The 17551-nt window shown below is 41.5% G+C and overlaps 1 protein-coding gene across 6 annotated transcripts in view; it reads right to left on the minus strand.

The window, feature by feature from the left end:
- ZFYVE19 (zinc finger FYVE-type containing 19) overlaps window positions 1-16582 on the minus strand; it is a 31115-nt gene extending 14533 nt beyond the window's left edge. For 4 of the 6 annotated variants that reach the window (XM_078786031.1, XM_068130144.2, XM_068130136.2 and 1 more), the window contains exons 1-6: window positions 16131-16287; window positions 12116-12237; window positions 10664-10720; window positions 7709-7857; window positions 5244-5392; window positions 4454-4568 (exon numbers count right to left, since the gene is read on the minus strand). In XM_078786031.1, the coding sequence (XP_078642157.1) occupies window positions 4454-4568; window positions 5244-5392; window positions 7709-7857; window positions 10664-10720; window positions 12116-12237; window positions 16131-16184 (646 nt within the window). In that variant the 5' untranslated portion in view covers window positions 16185-16287. Of the gene's footprint in view, window positions 1-4453; window positions 4569-5243; window positions 5393-7708; window positions 7858-10663; window positions 10721-12115; window positions 12238-16130 lie in introns of all 6 variants that reach the window. The other 2 variants (XM_068130125.2, XM_068130152.2) reach the window with 2 other exon arrangements.
- Window positions 16583-17551: the final 969 nt, after the last annotated feature.

A 17551-nucleotide genomic window follows, 5' to 3' on the forward strand; every position in this document is an offset into this window, starting at 1 on the left:
ACTAAACTATACTCAAAAATTGCAATACAAGAAGAACCAAATTATTCAAAGCATGGATAGACTACAAAAAAGCTTTTGATAGTGTCCCACACTCATGGATGATAAAATGCATGCTATTATACAAGATCAACCCCAGAATAATCAAACTGATAGAGAAAGCAATGGAGCTTCGGAATACCACATTGATATTACAGCACTCGGAAGCAAAGATCGAAATTCCAGGAGTGAAGATACATCGAAGGGATGGAATTAAAGGAAGATGGAAAAGATATGTGGAAATGCTGTTGAATACAGAGAATGAATGGGATGGCAACATAGAGAGTAGCCCAGTTTTAGGACCAGCAGAGAAGATAACTGAGAAGGAAGTTGAGGAAGCGATAAAAGCAATAAAGAGTAGAAAAGCGGGAGGGCCGACGGGAGTTGTGGGAGATATGTTGAAGGCAGCAGGAAGTAGGGGTGTGAAGAGAATGACAGAGATCTGCAATCTGGTGGTGAAAGAAGGCCGCATTCCAGTGGATTGGGAACTGAGTACCCTCGTCCCTCTATACAAGGGGAAAGGTGACCCTCTGGAGTGTGGCTCGTAACGAGCGATAAAGTTATTGGAGCATGGAATGAAGGTATTGCAAAGGGTGTTGGAGAGGAGGATAAGGAAGAAGGTGAAGATCGACGAAATGCAGTTTGGATTTATGCCAGGAAGAGGAACGACAGACGCACTCTTTATTGTGAGGCAGTTGCAGGAGAAGTACATGGAGAAGAGGAAGAAGTTGTTTCTTGGGTTTGTTGATCTGGAGAAAGCATTCGATAGGGTTCCACGCGAAGTATTGACATGGGCATTGAGGAAGTTAGAAGTGGAGGAATGGTTGATCAGAGTTGTGATGGCAATGTACAAAAGAGCGCGCACAGCTGTAAGGACGAAGGACGGGAACAGTGGTGAGTTTGAGGTGAAGGTGGGAGTGCATCAGGGGTCGGTACCAAGTCCAATACTATTTGTAGCTGTGATGGAGGTGCTGGCTCAGACCGTAAAGGAGGGTTTACCGTGGGAGTTGTTGTATGCAGATGATCTGGTGTTGATTGCGGAAAGTATGGATGGACTGAAGGAAAAGATGAACAAGTGGAAGGAATGTATGGAGACAAAAGGTCTGAAGGTGAATATAGGAAAGACGAAGGTTATGGCAAGTGGTAAAGCATGTGGTGAGGTGGAAAGAACTGGGAAGTGGCCATATGCTGTGTGCAGGAAGGGTGTCGGAGTGAACTCCATTCAATGTACAATGTGCGCTGAGTGGGTTCATCAAAAATGTAGTGGTCTGAGAGGGTCATTAACCAGTGTGGCAGCTACATTCAAATGTAACGTGTGCACAGAGGGAGCTGCAGATGGAGGAAATGTTGAGTTGGATCTTGGAGATGGCGTGAAGCTGGAAGGTGTGAAAACATTTTGCTACCTCGGAGACATACTGAATGGAGAAGGTGGATCAGACTCGGCAATGGTTGCTAGAGTGAGATGTGCATGGATGAAGTTTCGGGAACTGAGTGGCGTGCTGATGAGGAGGGGAGTGTCGTTGAAGCTGAAGGCAAAGGTGTATGCTATGCTGCATGTGTGAGAAGTGTTATGATTTATGGGAGTGAGACATGGGTAATGAACGTAGAGCAGCAACGAAGGTTGGAAAGGGTGGAAATGCGAATGGTTCGGTGGATGTGCGGAGTGTCGTTGAGAGAGAGGAAGACAAATGATGAATTGCGAAAGATGATGGGAATAGAGCCTGTGATTGATGCTGTGAAGCGGACCAGGTTGAGATGGTTTGGTCACGTGTTGAGGAAGGATGAAAGTGACTGGTTGAGAAGAGTGATGGAAATGAACGTAGAAGGAAGTAGAGGAAGGGGAAGACCGAGAAAGACTTGGCTAAAGATGGTGGAAGAAGAAATGCAGGCAAGGGGGTTAACAAGGAGAGATGCAGAAAATAGGACAAAATGGAGAAGATTGTCATGGGGACCGCAAGGCTAGCCCCGCTCTTGCAGGGAAAATGGCCTTAAAATGCATGTTGTTGTTGTTGTTGAAGATACATCGAAGAATCTTCCAGGGAGACAGCCTTTCGCCCCTCCCGTTTTGCATGGCCCTGGATCTACTGAGCAACCTCAATAACGAGCAAGGACACAGATACACCCTGACATCAAATGAAAGAACATCCAAAGACAGAAAAAGTGACACATCTACTGTACATGGATGATTTAAAACTCTGCACCAAACGATGAAAAAGCGGCAGAACAACTGAAATTAGTGGAACGGTACTCTGACGACATTCAAATGGTATTTGCCCTGGATAAGTGTGCTGCCAAGTGAACATTCATACAAGTAGACCAACAAAAACGGACAACATAAAATTGACACATATACAGCCGTGGCCAAATATATTGACACCCTTGCACTTTTTTCAAATACTGCACCATTTCTTCCAGAAAATTGTTGAAATTAAATAATCTTATGGTATCCACAAATGTAGTTCTTTGGTTTGCAGTGGAAGAAAATAAAAAAAAGCTGAAAATATTACAAAATCTTAGTTCATGCCACAGAGAAATGCTAAAATGGCCCGGACAATATTATTGGCACCTTTTAGAAGTTGTCAGAAATAATTAGATTTTAAGCAGGTGATTCTCCTTTACTTTGGAATTGAACTTACCTGTGGTGAGTTGCAGGTGCCTGCAATATAAAAATCACTCATTCAACCAGTTTGAAGAGAGAAAAGGAGTCATTCTGCTGTTTTGTGTCCCTGTGTGTACTGCAATGAGCATGGAGAAAAGAAAGAAAACCAGAAAATTGTCTGAGGAGGTCAGACACCAGATTTTAGCCAAGCATGGACAATTTCAAGGCTACAAGTCCATCTCCAGAGACCTTGATGTTCCTGTGTCCACCGTACGCAATGTTATCAGGATGTTTAAGGCCCATGCCATTGTAGCCAACCTCCCTGGACGTGGCTGCAAGAGAAAACTTGATCGTATATTGCAGTGAAGGATTGTTTGAATGGTGGAGAAAGCACCTGGATCAACTTCCAAACAGATTCAAGCTGACCTTCAGACACAAGGTACGACAGTTTCAACTCACACCATCCATCACCAACTCAATGAAACTATGTTCTATGGTAGGAGACCCAGGAGTACCCCACTACTGAGAGAGAGACATAAGAAAGCCCGACTGGAGTTTTCCAAAACACACCTGAACAAGGCAAAATCCTTCTGGGAGAATGTCCTGTGGACAGATGAGACCAAATTAGAGCTTTTTGGTAAAGCACATTATCTCTGTTTACAGAAAACAAAATGAAGACTTCAAAGAAAAGAACACCTTCCCTACAGTCAAACATGGAGGAAGTTCAGTGATGTTTTGGGGTTGCTGTGCTGCCTCTGGCACTGGGTATCTTGAATGTGTGCAAGGCATCATGAAATCAGGAGATTACCAAGGCATTTTGGAGCGAAATATTCAACCCAGTGTCAGAAATCTGGGTGCCCGTCGAAGGTCATGGGTCTTGCAGCAGGACAATGATCCCAAACACACTTCAAAAAGCACCCAGGAATGGTTCAAGACAAAACGCTGGACTGTTCTGAAGTGGCCAGCAATGAGTCCAGATTTAAATCCCATTGAACACCTGTGAGGAGATCTGAAAACAGCAGTTGGGAGAAGGCACCCTTCAAATCTGGAAGAACTGGACCAGTTTGCACAAGATGAATGGGCCAAACTGCCAGTCGAGAGGTGTAGGAAACTCATTCATGGCTATAGAAAGAGCATGACTGCAGTTATTTTGGCCAAAGGTTGTGCTTCCAAATATTAAGTCGAGGGCGTCAATAATTTTGTCAACGCCATTTCTTTTTATTTTATGATTTAAAAGGGTATATATTAAGTTCTAAATCAAAAACAAAGGTTCTGTAATATTAACAGTGAAATAAAGAATTGTGGTGACAAAATACTTTTGTCAATTTCAACTTATTTTTCTAGAAAATTGTGCGTTATTTGAAAAAAGTGCCAGGGTGTCAATATTTTTGGCCATGACTGTACATCGATACAGAAGCAAGACAACAAAAGCCTCATACAAATACTTTGGAGTAGAAGAGGGCCACCAAATATGTCACAAACAAATGCGGAAAACAATTACCAAAGAATACCTGCATAGAACTAGGCTGATCCTGACAACATACCTTTCTCCAAGGAACAAAATCAAAGCCATAAACCAACTCATTATACAAATATTCCAATACAGCTGCAGAATAATAAATTGTCCACAATCAGAAATCAATAAATATGATGCTATGAATAAATTATGCAAACATTTCAGATAAGCTGTGTTCACATCAATAAGAAATTAAATCCCCATGTACAGTATATTTCGGGAAAAAAAAAGCTTTACCATTTGAAAAAAGAAAGAAGCCAAATTCAAGTATAATGTCAGTACAACATATGAACAGAACTCGCCATCTGCAGACACAGTTGCTCCTTGGTGGTTGTCCAGCTCTGCTTCCTCTGCCATCTGCCGAAGGAGATTAGTCATTTGCTCAGTCTGAGTTCTCGAGTCGGGTGGGAGATGCACCTGCGAACAAGCAGTCGTCGCACTGGGATAAAAAATGAATATTGTCACCAGCCTATACTTTGATTTCTACATGTTTGTCATGTGATATGTCAGCCCTGGAAATTATTTAATTGTTGGATTCACACGACTACTACTATTGGGCATAGTATAACCTTTACCTTTCTGACCGTGCATGCCAAAAAGATTCCGCCAAGTTTCGAACTGCTGCCTCAAAGTTAACCGATCGGCTATATGTCTGAAGCCGGTTTTCATCGGCCACGGACACGACAATATTGTCCGGGCCATTTTAGGATTTCTGTGTGGAATAAGCTAAGATTTAGTAGTTTTTTCAGCTTTTTTTGTTTTGCTCCACTGCAAACCAAAGACATACATATGTGGATAACAAAATATTTTTTTATTTCAATAATTTTCTGGAAGAAATGGTGCATTATTTGAAAAAAGTGGAAGGGTGCCTATATTTTTGGCCACGACGAATTTTTCACATTACTGTATGATACACTGTCTCATATGCTCCAAACTTTAATGTGATAAAACATCTACAGGAGATATGTTACACATGCCATTAAACAAATGCTCACTTGTCTTGAACGTTTGATTTAAATATACTGTTCTGGGTATGGAGAGCAAGTCTATAAAATTTCCTTCGACTATCAAAAAAGAGTTTTAATTACTTACTGGCCTTTGACCCCGACTGCCAGCTGGCAGTTTCCCCTGCAGCTTGGCCAGTCTGTCTTCAATCTCGGATGCAGATGGGAGATCACTCGTATAATCACGGCCAAGCGCTGCTAGCCTGGATGCCATCTCTTGGTCTGAGGGCATTTTGCCTACAATGGGACAGTTTCAAACTGTCATCTTAATGAGTGCATTTCAAATGTACAACTTGCTTCCACAAATTGTAATGGGGGAAGCACAAGAAGAAACAGAAGAGATGAGAAGGGATATAAAGGCCATTCAATAAAGAAATACGACTGAGATATTCACAACAGCCCAAGGCACACAAATGAGTTTTATTTTTCAATGTACTTTTTATTCTTGTGTAAAATGTATATTATTTTATTTATGTACACACACCTTAAAACATCTTTTTGGCTTGTCTTAGACTATTTTATCTGATTCATTTTGAAGGGAATTGGGAGGGGTGGGAGAGAGAAGTGACAGAGAAAAAAAAATGTACATAAACTAGAACAGCACTCGGTGGAGCACATGCCTCTGCCACAGCGAACAGTTTGTATACCACTTATAAGCCGGATCTGGATCTGGACCTTAATCAAAGTCGAATCGGCTTGTTTCAATGTCACTTGAACATAGATTCCCCCCCCCTCCCCTAAAAATCAATCGTCCAAGCTGATGATACAAGGTACATTTTTTGATAGAACAAATCAATATAGATGAACGTTTGGTATAGATTCGGTACAATAGACAATAAATATAAACGAAATATACAAGTGAAGCATAAATACCAGTCCTGTCCTGGAGACAAAAATGTTTTTTCTATAATAGGGGAGTTGGACTGTTCGTTTGCAATCACATGTGTCACCATGCTTAGGTGCTTGGCACCTCTCAAAATAATTCCTAAGTGCGTTTTCCCCCATATTCCCGATACAGAATATCTTCTCACAGACTCTGCATCTGGCCTTGTGAGCAGACTCCTTCATGAGCCGATCCTGGAAGTCAACATTACTCAGCCACAAGGAATTAAAATAGCAAAGCTTTCACATCAGGATTGTATATGCTAAATAGCTGCTCTAGGACTTTCTGGAAACACTTGCATAATTTATGCATGACACGTTCGAAAATATTTCGACTTGGCTTTGTAAAATCCCGAGGGGGAGATAAAAGTCGTAAAGGTTCTCTAATTAACATTTAATTATTGGTATTGGTAATGTCAACAATTAAGAATTGACCGGAGGTGGCACATTTTTATATTTTCACATTTTTCTCGATTTCACAGGAGTTTCCAGTACTTGGACAATTTTTCCAGGACTTTACGGTACTGAAAAATATTTTCTTTTTATTCTCGGAATGCATCGTTCTTTCCAGGACTTTCGAGGACTGTGAGAACCATGTTAACATCTACTAGCTAATGCTGGCGAGATGGGTTCCCAGCTTCACATTCATCCAAGGGATGGTGCTTTTTATGATACAACATCCTGCCTGTGAAGCACCAATCCCACAATTGATCAAACTCAGACTAGACTACTCAAAGATGAATGCAACATCCTGTCCTCAATATAAAATAAAACAAATATGGCGGCAGAACCACGTGACCGATGACGTTATCATTTTTTTCCTCCACCAATTTATCCATAGATGACGCTCAAGAAATTTCATCTTGATCGGATGAAGTTTTGTACTTGTCGAATGATGACGTCATAATGGAGGTACCATTGACATCATCATTTAAAAAACCACCTTTAGAGGCCATTTTTTCCCCCGCAAGCGGGGGTTGGCCTTTTTCGGGGACCGTGGTTGTTGTTGTTTTTCGGTCCCCTTTTTGAAGCAATGTTTTACGGCCGGATGCCCTTCCTGCCGCCAACCCTTTTTGTCGCCTTTTACGACAAGCAGGGAATTACCAGTGAACTGGTACTCAATTAGCCGACCTCGGAAGGATGACAGGCTGAGTCAACCCCCCTGGCGTTAATTCAGCGATCGACCGGGATTCGAATCCAGGATCCTAGGATCCTAAGCTGGCACCCTTGCCGCTAGCCCAACACCAGGGTTCATTGACATCATCATTGACATATATTATTCCCCATTGTGATTTTAGAATGAGCCATGTCGAAATTTTTTCTATGCATGGCTTTTGGAGATGTAGAGGAGCAAAGTTTTTTGTTTTTTCCAAGATGGCACCCATACCACGTTACCTATGACGTCATAATTATCATTAAAAAATTATACAGGATGAGGCTTGAAAAAAAATTCACGATATATCGTGAAAATTTCCTGTCAATCTGACCTTCAGACAACGGTTGCAGAGAAAATCATATTTATTCTGTGCGGACAAACAGACAGACAAACAAACAGACAGACAGACAGACAGACAGACAAACGGACTCAAATGCAATGCTTTCTCCTCTGGCGAGGGTAATTAACCAAATTGCATCAAATCACACCTGCACACATTACAATGGTGATCTTACTGGATTTGGTGTTGGCTTTGAGTTTTTGAAGCCTTTCTGCAATTTCTTTGTCTGTGGAGTCAAGTCCCTTCACACTGTTTGCTGGGGGTTGAGCAGGTACAGCAGTAGCATTCCATTTCATGTCGTTTTTCTGAAGTGCTGCAACCCTCCTAGGGTCAATGTCGACAACAAACACAACCACTCATAAAATTCAACCTTCTACATTCGTAACAGTGTGCATAGACCTGAAAGCATGATGATTGACTTGGGTGATGTGATTGGAGTAAATTGCCTTGAGTTATCTGGCAGACTATGGTCTGCATTAGCCAATAAGCCTCTCAAAACTGACAAAAGGGATTAAAAAAAAAAAACCAAAGACAAAACATGGCCCACTCCACAAAATAAACAATGTTTGGGCAGTGAGAATTGCCACCACTTTGTTGGGACCCATTTTGGCACCTCTGGTGAAACAGTCTGATTTTTGTCATGAACAACTCATTTTATTTTCATTTTCTTTGTATCAGAAACAATTTTTTTGTTTGACTGTTCTTCTTGACCTCTTGGTCTATCTTACTTTTCCCTGGTGACGATCCACTATACGACAGCTGGGAATCCCTTGCACGGAATAAGACCAATTCGCATTGGCCTTACCGAGCTGCATCGCAACATGATGCAGAAATGCCAGGCCTGCCAAATCCGCTGAGCTTCCATGCTGGTACTGTCCAGCAAGATCCAATAATATTAGCTGATTAAACACAAGTTTTTCATTGGCCGTATAACTAGAGCATGAACAGTCAGATACACTCGTTTCAGGTCGCCATTGTCACAATGATAAACTATTGTAAATATGATTCAAAATGATGCAATGACATCAAGATAGCAATCATTCTCCCAGTGCCTACCGATAGTAATGAATAGATGACACTATACCAGATTGCGATACAGAATCTCAGCCAATAAGACCAATAACAGTCATTTTGCATCACCTCTTTTACCAAATTCCTCTCACAGATCACATGCTCAGGCACTAGTACTAGTTATAATGCAAATACAGTGCCTTCAGAAAGTATTCATACCCCTTGACTATTTTTCACACTTTGTTGTGTTGCAGCGTGAATATAAAATGGATAAAATTGAGATTTTTTGTCACCGATATACACATAATAAATATTTACACATAATACATAATAATACTATTTACACATAATAATTATATTCACATTATAATATGGAATTTTGTTATTAGAAGTTTTTACAAAATAATTAAAAATGAAAAGCTGAAATGTCGAGTCAATAAGTGTTGAACCCTTTGTTATAATGCTCCAAATTGAGCTCAGGTGCAACCAATTTCCTTTGATCATCCTTGAGGAGTCTCTACAACTTCATTAGAGTCCGCCTGTGGCCAATTCAATTGAAGACCATAGAATTATAACCAGGCTAAGTCATCTCCCCCCCCCCCCCCCCCCCGTTTTTCACGTTTTTCAAAATATTTTTCACGTTTTTCTCGAAATGACTAAAATGTGACTCAGCCTGGTTATAATTCTATGGTCTTCAATTGATTGGACAGGATTTAAAAAGAAACACACCTTTCTATACAAGGTCTCACAGTTGACAGTGCACGTCAGAGCAGAAACTCTACCATGAAATCCAATGAACTGTCTGTAGAACTTTGATATAGAATTGTGAGGAGACATAGATCTAGGAAGAACCACCTTTAGAGACATAGATCTAGGGAAGGGTATAAAACAATTTCTAGTGTTGAAAGTTCCCAAGAGCACAGTGAACTGCATCATTAGGAAATATAAAGAATATTGAACTACCCAGACTCTTCCTAGAACTGGCCGTCTGACCAAACTGAGCAACTGGGCAATCAGGACCTTGATCAGGGAGTTGACCAAAAACCCAAACTACAGAGTTGAGAGAACCTGCCGGAAGGATGACAGTCTCTGCAGCATTTAACAAATCTAGGCTTTTCGGGAGAGTGGCCAGATGGAAGCCAGTCCTGAGAAAAAGGCAGATGACAGCACGAATGATGTTTACAAAAAGGCACGTGAAATACTCAGAGCATGAAGCGAAAGATTCTGTGGTTTGATGAGATGATTATAATTGAACTCTTTGGCTTGAATGCAAACTATACATCTGGTGGAAACCAAGCCAAGCTCATCATCTATCTAACACCATCCCTACCATGAAGCATGGTGGTGGCAGCATCATGTTATGGGGATGCTTTTCAGTGGCAGGGATTGGGAGACTTGTACGGATAGAGGGAAAAATGAAAGGAGACAAATACGAGCAAATCCTTGAGGAGAACTTGCTTCAGAGTGGAAAAGACCTTAGACTGCAGTGAAGATTTACATTCCAACAGGACAATGACCCCAAGCATACAGCCAAAGCAACACTGGAATGGCTTCAGAACAAGAACATGAAAGTCCTTGAGTGGCCCAGCCAAAGCCAAGACTTAAATCCTATTGAGAATCTGTGGAAAGACTTGAAGATTAATGTTCACCGACACTCCCCATCCAACTTGACAGAGCTTGAGGAAATCTGTAAGGAAGAATGGGAGAAACTCTCCAAATCTAGATGTACAAAGCTCATATAGACATACCCAAGAAGACTCGAAGCTGTAATCACTGCCAAAGGCACTTCTTCGAAGTATTTATTCAGGGGGTTGGATACTTATGTAAATTCGATATTTCTGTATTTCACTTTTAATTATTTGTAAAAATTACTTGTTTAAATGCCACTTTGACATTATGAAGTACTATGTGTAGATCAGTGACAAAAAAAATCTCAATTTAATCCATTTTAAATTCAGGCTGTAACAACACACCAACCAAAATGTGAAAAACGTCAAGGGGTGTGAATACTTTCTAAAAGCACTGTACATACATATGCCTCGTATAATGTAAGTAAATCAAAGATAAGAATATATTATTGTGAAATATATTCATGAAAGACACTTAAATTGTAGCATACTTTTTGTAGTTTGCAGGTGGTGAACGTGTTCCAGGTTGGTAAGCTTTGCTTTGGTTTCTGCAAAGAAAGCATACAATGGAAGTTCAATGTTGTCAGAGCATTTACAAGATTTAGAAAGCAAGACAGAGCATTTACCAATGGAGACTCTCACATGGGGATTTGTCCGGGTGACCTCTTTCATATGTAACAGACCACTGAGTGTGACCACATGATAGATCAAAACCACGTTTTTGCGATTTAGTACACGTATTTTAAATGCAAGATTTTATAAATATTTAATTGCTGTGGTAAAGTGTGTGTGTGTCTTTGGTTGTTATCTCCATATGCAGGTTTCAGCCCTCCCAGGTCGCAAAGTATCCAACTCCGTGTGTGCGTGCACATGTATTATATACATTATGGGGTATTGCGCATGCAAGTTGCTGTTGTTGGTTGCTATCTCCACACATGGGTGGGTTTCAGGAGATGGAACGGAGACCTACCAGGTCTCAAAGTATGCACCTCCGTGTGTGTGTGTGTGTGTGTGTGTGTGTGTGTGTGTGTGTGTGTGTGTGTTTGTGTGTGTGCATGCGACATGGTGTTTTTAAATGTCTTAGAATGAATGATATAGATTACTGTAGATCTCAGTGCAGACAAACACACACATGGGAATTTGTGTGGTTAACTTGGAAATAATCAACTTGTGGTTAAATTTGATAACTTTGGTGAACTATGCCAAAGGCCACCCAGGCAAGCGAGTGAAGCCAGTGGTATAAGGTGCTCTGCAAATTCAATGTTGAAACACTATCTGTTATGGCTGCACATGCTGCACAGAATCTGTGTAGTTCATCTGCTTTAAAATGGTTTAAAAAGTGACACACACACACACACACACACACACACACACACACACACACACACACACACACACACACACACACACACACACACACACACCATCAGGGATAAGCGAGTCTAAAAAGGGCATTTGGACAATAAAAAAAACATTGTAAAATGACCACACACTGTAGTGGAGAAGAACCTTGAAGTAACCATTTCCCAACTCCACGCATTCCCCCATAACCCTCTTCTAACTACGTTTCAAAGGGCATAATCAGATTCACATAGAAAATAACAAAAAATATCCGTTGGAGATGCATACTTTAACCACACCACCTTCAAATCTATTTTAAAAAACTAACATATTGCTGTCATCACTCTAATCTTCATATTCTCTACCACAAGACTGTCCCATCGGTGTTATTTTGTTGCAGTACACATCGGCATAACTAGAGGCATCTTTATATAACAGTCATCGCCATCAAATTGGCGAAAAGTATGTTGCAGACAATTAGCATTACTGACTAAATCATCAAATACTTTATGGAGTTAATTTAAAAAGCATTCCTTTGGTCCCTTTAATGAAGCTAAAACCCAAATGAAAACTGAAATGAAAGCAAAGCTGACACTGCTCACCCTGTAAGGCTTTGGAAACATTTTGCACAGACACGATGACACTTATCTCCATGCCCAGATAAGGTTATCCTATGTGGCAGGCAGGTGGAGCAGAAGGCACGTCCACAATTCTTACAGCCCAGCTGGGGGAGGGACAGCAACCACCGGTATGAAGATGTATTCACAGAAAACCAAGAGGCAATAACTTTCATATGAAGAAAACAAACTTTGCATCAAATTCATTTACATCCATGCAGTACTTTCAGGGGATCAACCTATTGTGAAATGGCAGGTCTTATAATGACATGGAGGGATCATATAAAATTTATTCATCGTTTCCTGATTTGATGCATTCACTTCAATGTCATTAGCATTTACTGGAAAGGGAACTTCATTATAAATAGAAGGTTTGTGTATTCATTTATATGCTGTTGAATTCCTGTGTGTATTCTGTGGTGGTAAGGTAGTAAGGTTTTGTTTTTGTTTTTTTGTATACAAGATCAAGGCTCGTGCAAGAGCTAACATTAATCACAAAAAAAAAACGGACACACAAAACATGCAATAAGGGGAGCGGAAGACAAGATGGGGAGAGAGAGGGAAGCACACAAGTACAACAGCAGAGAACAGGGACAACGGAAGATCCGTGGGAGGGAGAGGGCTTGGGGGGAGGAGGCACGGGAAGGCTGGAGGGGGTGGGGTGGGGTGGGAAAGGTATAAAACACATGCACACTGCTAGAACTTCCAGGAAAGAAAGAAGTCGGGATTTCAAAAAAAAAGTGGATCTGGGGTGAATTAACGGGCGTAGAAGAGATCGAGGTTTTGGATGGGGGAAGACAAGAGATTTCTGAACAATAGATGGTTGTGTGTGTGTTGTGCGTGTGTGTGCGTGCGACTTGTGATTGTGTGGGTGGTTTCTTTTTGTCCTCCGTTTCCCCTTCTTTCTTTCTTTTTCTGTGTCTACGGTGAGGTGAATCTTGCAAATAGTTTTTGTCAGGTTCACCTGGCTGTGTCTGGATGGGGTTGAGGATAGAGGAGTAGCAGTAAAAACCCAAATCCTATCCAGATTCCTCCTGGTGGACTCCATCTTTGTCTAATTGGGTTCCTTCTGATACTCCAGTGCTGTATTTGGTCAGTTATTTGATATGTAACTTCAGATGGAAACAAGTCAAGGGATGTGTGAAATTACATTAGCAATACAAGACAAGTTCAAAATTATAGATCTGGCTTGGGATCCTAGCTAGGATCCTGAGTTTGAATCCTGGTTGATCGTTGAATTAACGCCAAATAATTAATTAACGCCATTAATTATTTAGAATTGACGACTCAGCCTGTCATCCTTCCGAGGTCGGCAAATTGAGTACCGGCTCAATGGTAATTGGGGCACTGCGTCAGCGGCACAAACGCACTTCCAGAGTAATGATGCAACCAGCAGCCAAAGCACAACCAAATGGAGATTTGATCTGACAGGAAAGGCAAGTGGGATTAAGCAGGACACAATGACAAAGTCTTAACATATCTCTCAAAGGAAGTGATCAGTGAATAAAACATTAAGGGGGTGGGAGAGGACCATGCTTTGTAAAGAGAGCAGGTGCTGCCGAAGAAGTTTCTTGGCTTGGGTTACAATCCCGGACGAGTCGCCTCTCCCGACACAGGAAGTCAGGGCAGCAATTTGGAGCGTGTTCAGTGCCGGCGATAGCTCGGCTACTCATCGCGGATAACATTGTGTCATTGATCGCGAATAAGATCACTGTGCCAGTGCCTGTGAAAGACCGGGATGACAGTGTATATGTATAGTTGGGTTGAGATTCCAACTCAGGCTAGACAGCGCAGATTCGAGTGTGCATACCTCTAAGCCAGGGGTTCTCAAACTGTGGTCTGTGAGCACCATTCATATGGTCCACAGAACAATCTAAAATATCTGTACTTGGCCCTGTACTTGTTTATTTTTTGGCCAGGCAAAATGAACTAGTTTTTGACCAAAAAAAATGACTGAAGAAAATCTTGTTGCCCTGAAGAAACAATTTGAAGATTAATTTTCAGTGGAAGCTGAAACAAAACTGGATACGCAATCTTTTCGGGATGGAAATCAGTGAGCTGCCCTTTGGTTTCTCCAATAAGGCATGGGGCCCTTGTTGGAGCTTTCTCGTGATGAACATCAACATCAGAATATAAAACACATTCCCTATTTGAGTTTTGGATTCAAAAACTGGAGAGTACTCGGAATTTGCAGACAAAGCAGTGCGTTTCCTGATGAATTTTGCTTCGACGTACCTGGGCAAGACAGGATTTCCATCACTTACCGCCCTAAAGTCCAAATACAAAAGCAGGATGAATGCTGAACCTAACCTAAGGCTAAAACATTACACCATACTTCCCAGAAGTTTGCTCAAAAAAAATCAGGCACACCCATTGCATTAGAAAAGTAAGACGACGATATTAAAGCATGAGTTGTGTGTTTTGATTTGTCGAACAAAAAACAAAAAAAAACAAAAAAAAAAACGTTTATTGAGCAGTCCACCAAGACCCTCAGCAATGTTTAGGTGGTCCATGAAAACAAAGTTTGACAACCACTGCTCTAACCTCTAGAGTCTAGAGTCTAGACCATCCTGCCAGTCCAAAAATGTTTTTGTAAAAACATTGTTTACCATTATTTATTTTCTTCATTCAAGCGGGTAATAAAGGCTCGATTATTAAAATTAATCAAATGATGTTCCGGAAAAACCTAGCCACTTGGTGAGCACCGGGCGTGGGTTATGTTTTCATCCCTGTCTGTCTGTGAACAGGATATCTCGAAAAGTTATGGATGGATTCGGCTGAAACATGGTGGACAGGTTGGGTATATGACAACGAAGAATTGATTAGATTTTGGTGAAGATTTGGATCGGGATACGAGAATTTTTTAATGCTTCTTCACTAGTGATAGATAGCGCTAAAACCGATATATAGCATGATATCTCAAAAAGTTGTGGACGGATTATGACAAAACTTGGTGGACAGGTTGGGTGCGTGACAAGGAAGAATCCATTAGATTTTGGTGAACATCCGGATCCGGATCAGAGGGTTTTTAAGATTCTTCAGTTCACCATTGAGTGACAGGGTCAAAAACGATATATATCACGATATCTTTAAAAGTTATGGACGACTGATTATAAAACTTGGTGGATGAGTTTGGTAAGTGATAAGAACAAACCGATTAGATTTTGGTTCGGGTCTGGATCCAGATCTGCCCTATCACTGTGGTGGTAAGGTAAGTAGTAAAGTAGTTATGTATTTCTGGAAAACAGATGGTTGTGGTGTGTGGTGTGTGTGTGTGGTGTGTGTGTGGTGTAACTTAAACATTTGGTAGTTTTTCGACTTTTTGTTGGTTTTGGTATTTGGTAGTTTTGGTATATTACTTTTGATAGTTTTCAATCAGTGGGATACAAAATGTAAACAGTTCAGCCTGACGGAGATATGCTCTCTACCGAGTGCTGTTGTAGTTGGCATTATGGAACACACCCCAGAAGAGCTCAAGGCTGTGTTCATTTACCATGTTTCTTGTCGGGTGCTCGCCAAGCAGCTTAAGCATTCAAGCAAGCACTCCATTCGAAACCGTTGCTCAGGAACGGCTGGCCTGGCAAGCGCTAGATAGCTGCTTAGTAAACGAACACAACCCAAGATGAAGGGCGAATGTTCGAAACGCCCGGCGTAACTCGTTTCTCACTGCGGTTATCATCGATACAGAATTTTCATGAACCTATAATTAGCAGAATCCATTACTTGTCTTATCCGCCAACGTATATCGACGCTATGTAATGTCCCAAGAGACCAGTGCAGTGGCAGTACCGTACGCAGTTGTATCTTCACATGAAGAGACTGAACGAGCAGGGCCACCACGCTAACGAATCGTGTAGGCCTAACTATGTGTTTCGTGTAACGTGTCCAACATGGTGTCTGGGACTTCAACAATTACAAATTTTAGTTATTTTGTCTGTTTGAAGGATTTTTCCAACCGATTTGAGGCGCTGTAGAGTTGAATAAAATATGTGAAACTCACCTCCTTTCTCAAAAACCCAAAGCCAGAAGCACAAGAATAGCAGCGATTCTCCATCCCGAACCTATTGTTTGTTTAATATTAAACTACCGGTACTCAACGTTACCAATCTCCCACTGAAGACCTGTCTTGCCAAGATTATTGTTTTTGTAACTGCTCTGGGGGCAGAAGCGTACAACTATTACGAACGTTCGTTCTTTATTTCTGCCCTGCAGTCCAATTTAATGATACAAATGTAATATTTCCAATTTTACAGCCATCATTCATTTTGTGCTTCCTTCTTACTACGCCTTCATTCTTTTCGTCTTTCCATACTGTATTACAGTACTGTATTGTACTGGTATTACCTCACCTATCTTTCTTTCAATATCGCCTTACTTTACCTATTCCTTCATTATTTTACCACACGCACTCATTCTTTCCCTACTTCCTTCCCTCCTTCCTTATTTTAAACCCCTTCTATCTTTCTTCCATTATTCCTTCCCGTTTTTTGCTGGTACTAGCAGAGTACCTGCCCTATAGGCGATCTTGTTCCAAACATACAGCACATTCTTCAGACGTCTATCTTTATTTGGGCGGTGTATACGCGTGTATACACCGCCTACACACCGCGTGTATACACCGCCTAGACTACTCCCTCAATCGCTCCCGAAAATAAAATAGCTGCTGTGTTCCATTACCAAGCAGCTTGCTATCGCTTGCCAAGCCCAGCCGTTCATTATCAACCGTTTCGATGGAGTGCTTGTCTAAGGGCTTAAAATCAAGCGAGCCACTTGTGTGACTTGGTGAGCGCTCTACAAGCTGATTGGTAATGGAACACACCCCAGGATGACAGTTGTTATCTAGGTCGAGATTCGGATCCAGGCTAGATAGCTCAGAGGTGAGTTCTCTAGGATACCCTGCCAGCCTCTGCAGAAGCCAGGACTATATGGTTGTGGCTCCGAGAAAAGGAATAACACGTGACAACAGTCAACATACATAAATCACTTTGAGCGATAAATGAAGACTGCAGCACTCCTTGCGGATTTGCGGTGGATTGCAGTCTGACTTCACCAGAGCAGGAGAAGTATGATAGTCCTGGGGACAATTTGCAGTTTTTTTTATATTTCGATGCACCCCGAGTCAATATGTTTCGTGATTTGTTTGGTGTTTGAAATCAACACTTAGCAACAGTACCCCGCCCAGAAAATGTCGAAACGACCCTAACGAGGCCATTATACAGTATCTTGTGGTGCTGTGCACACACAACTCGATTGCCAGAGAGGTAGGCCACAACGCGTTGGTACAAACAAAGAGTCTTTATTAAGAGCTCGCACTTCAGCACTGGGCGGGCTCGAAGTTCGAGCCCGCAAATATGGCCCGAGGCCACGCCTTGCCCCCGGGCGTGGCCGATCGGTCGAAAGGCGGGGCATGCATTTTCGTTC

The sequence above is a fragment of the Myxine glutinosa genome, chromosome 1, assembly GCF_964187855.1.
Source record: "Myxine glutinosa chromosome 1, kmMyxGlut1.1, whole genome shotgun sequence".
Classification (NCBI taxonomy): Eukaryota; Metazoa; Chordata; class Myxini; order Myxiniformes; family Myxinidae; genus Myxine; species Myxine glutinosa.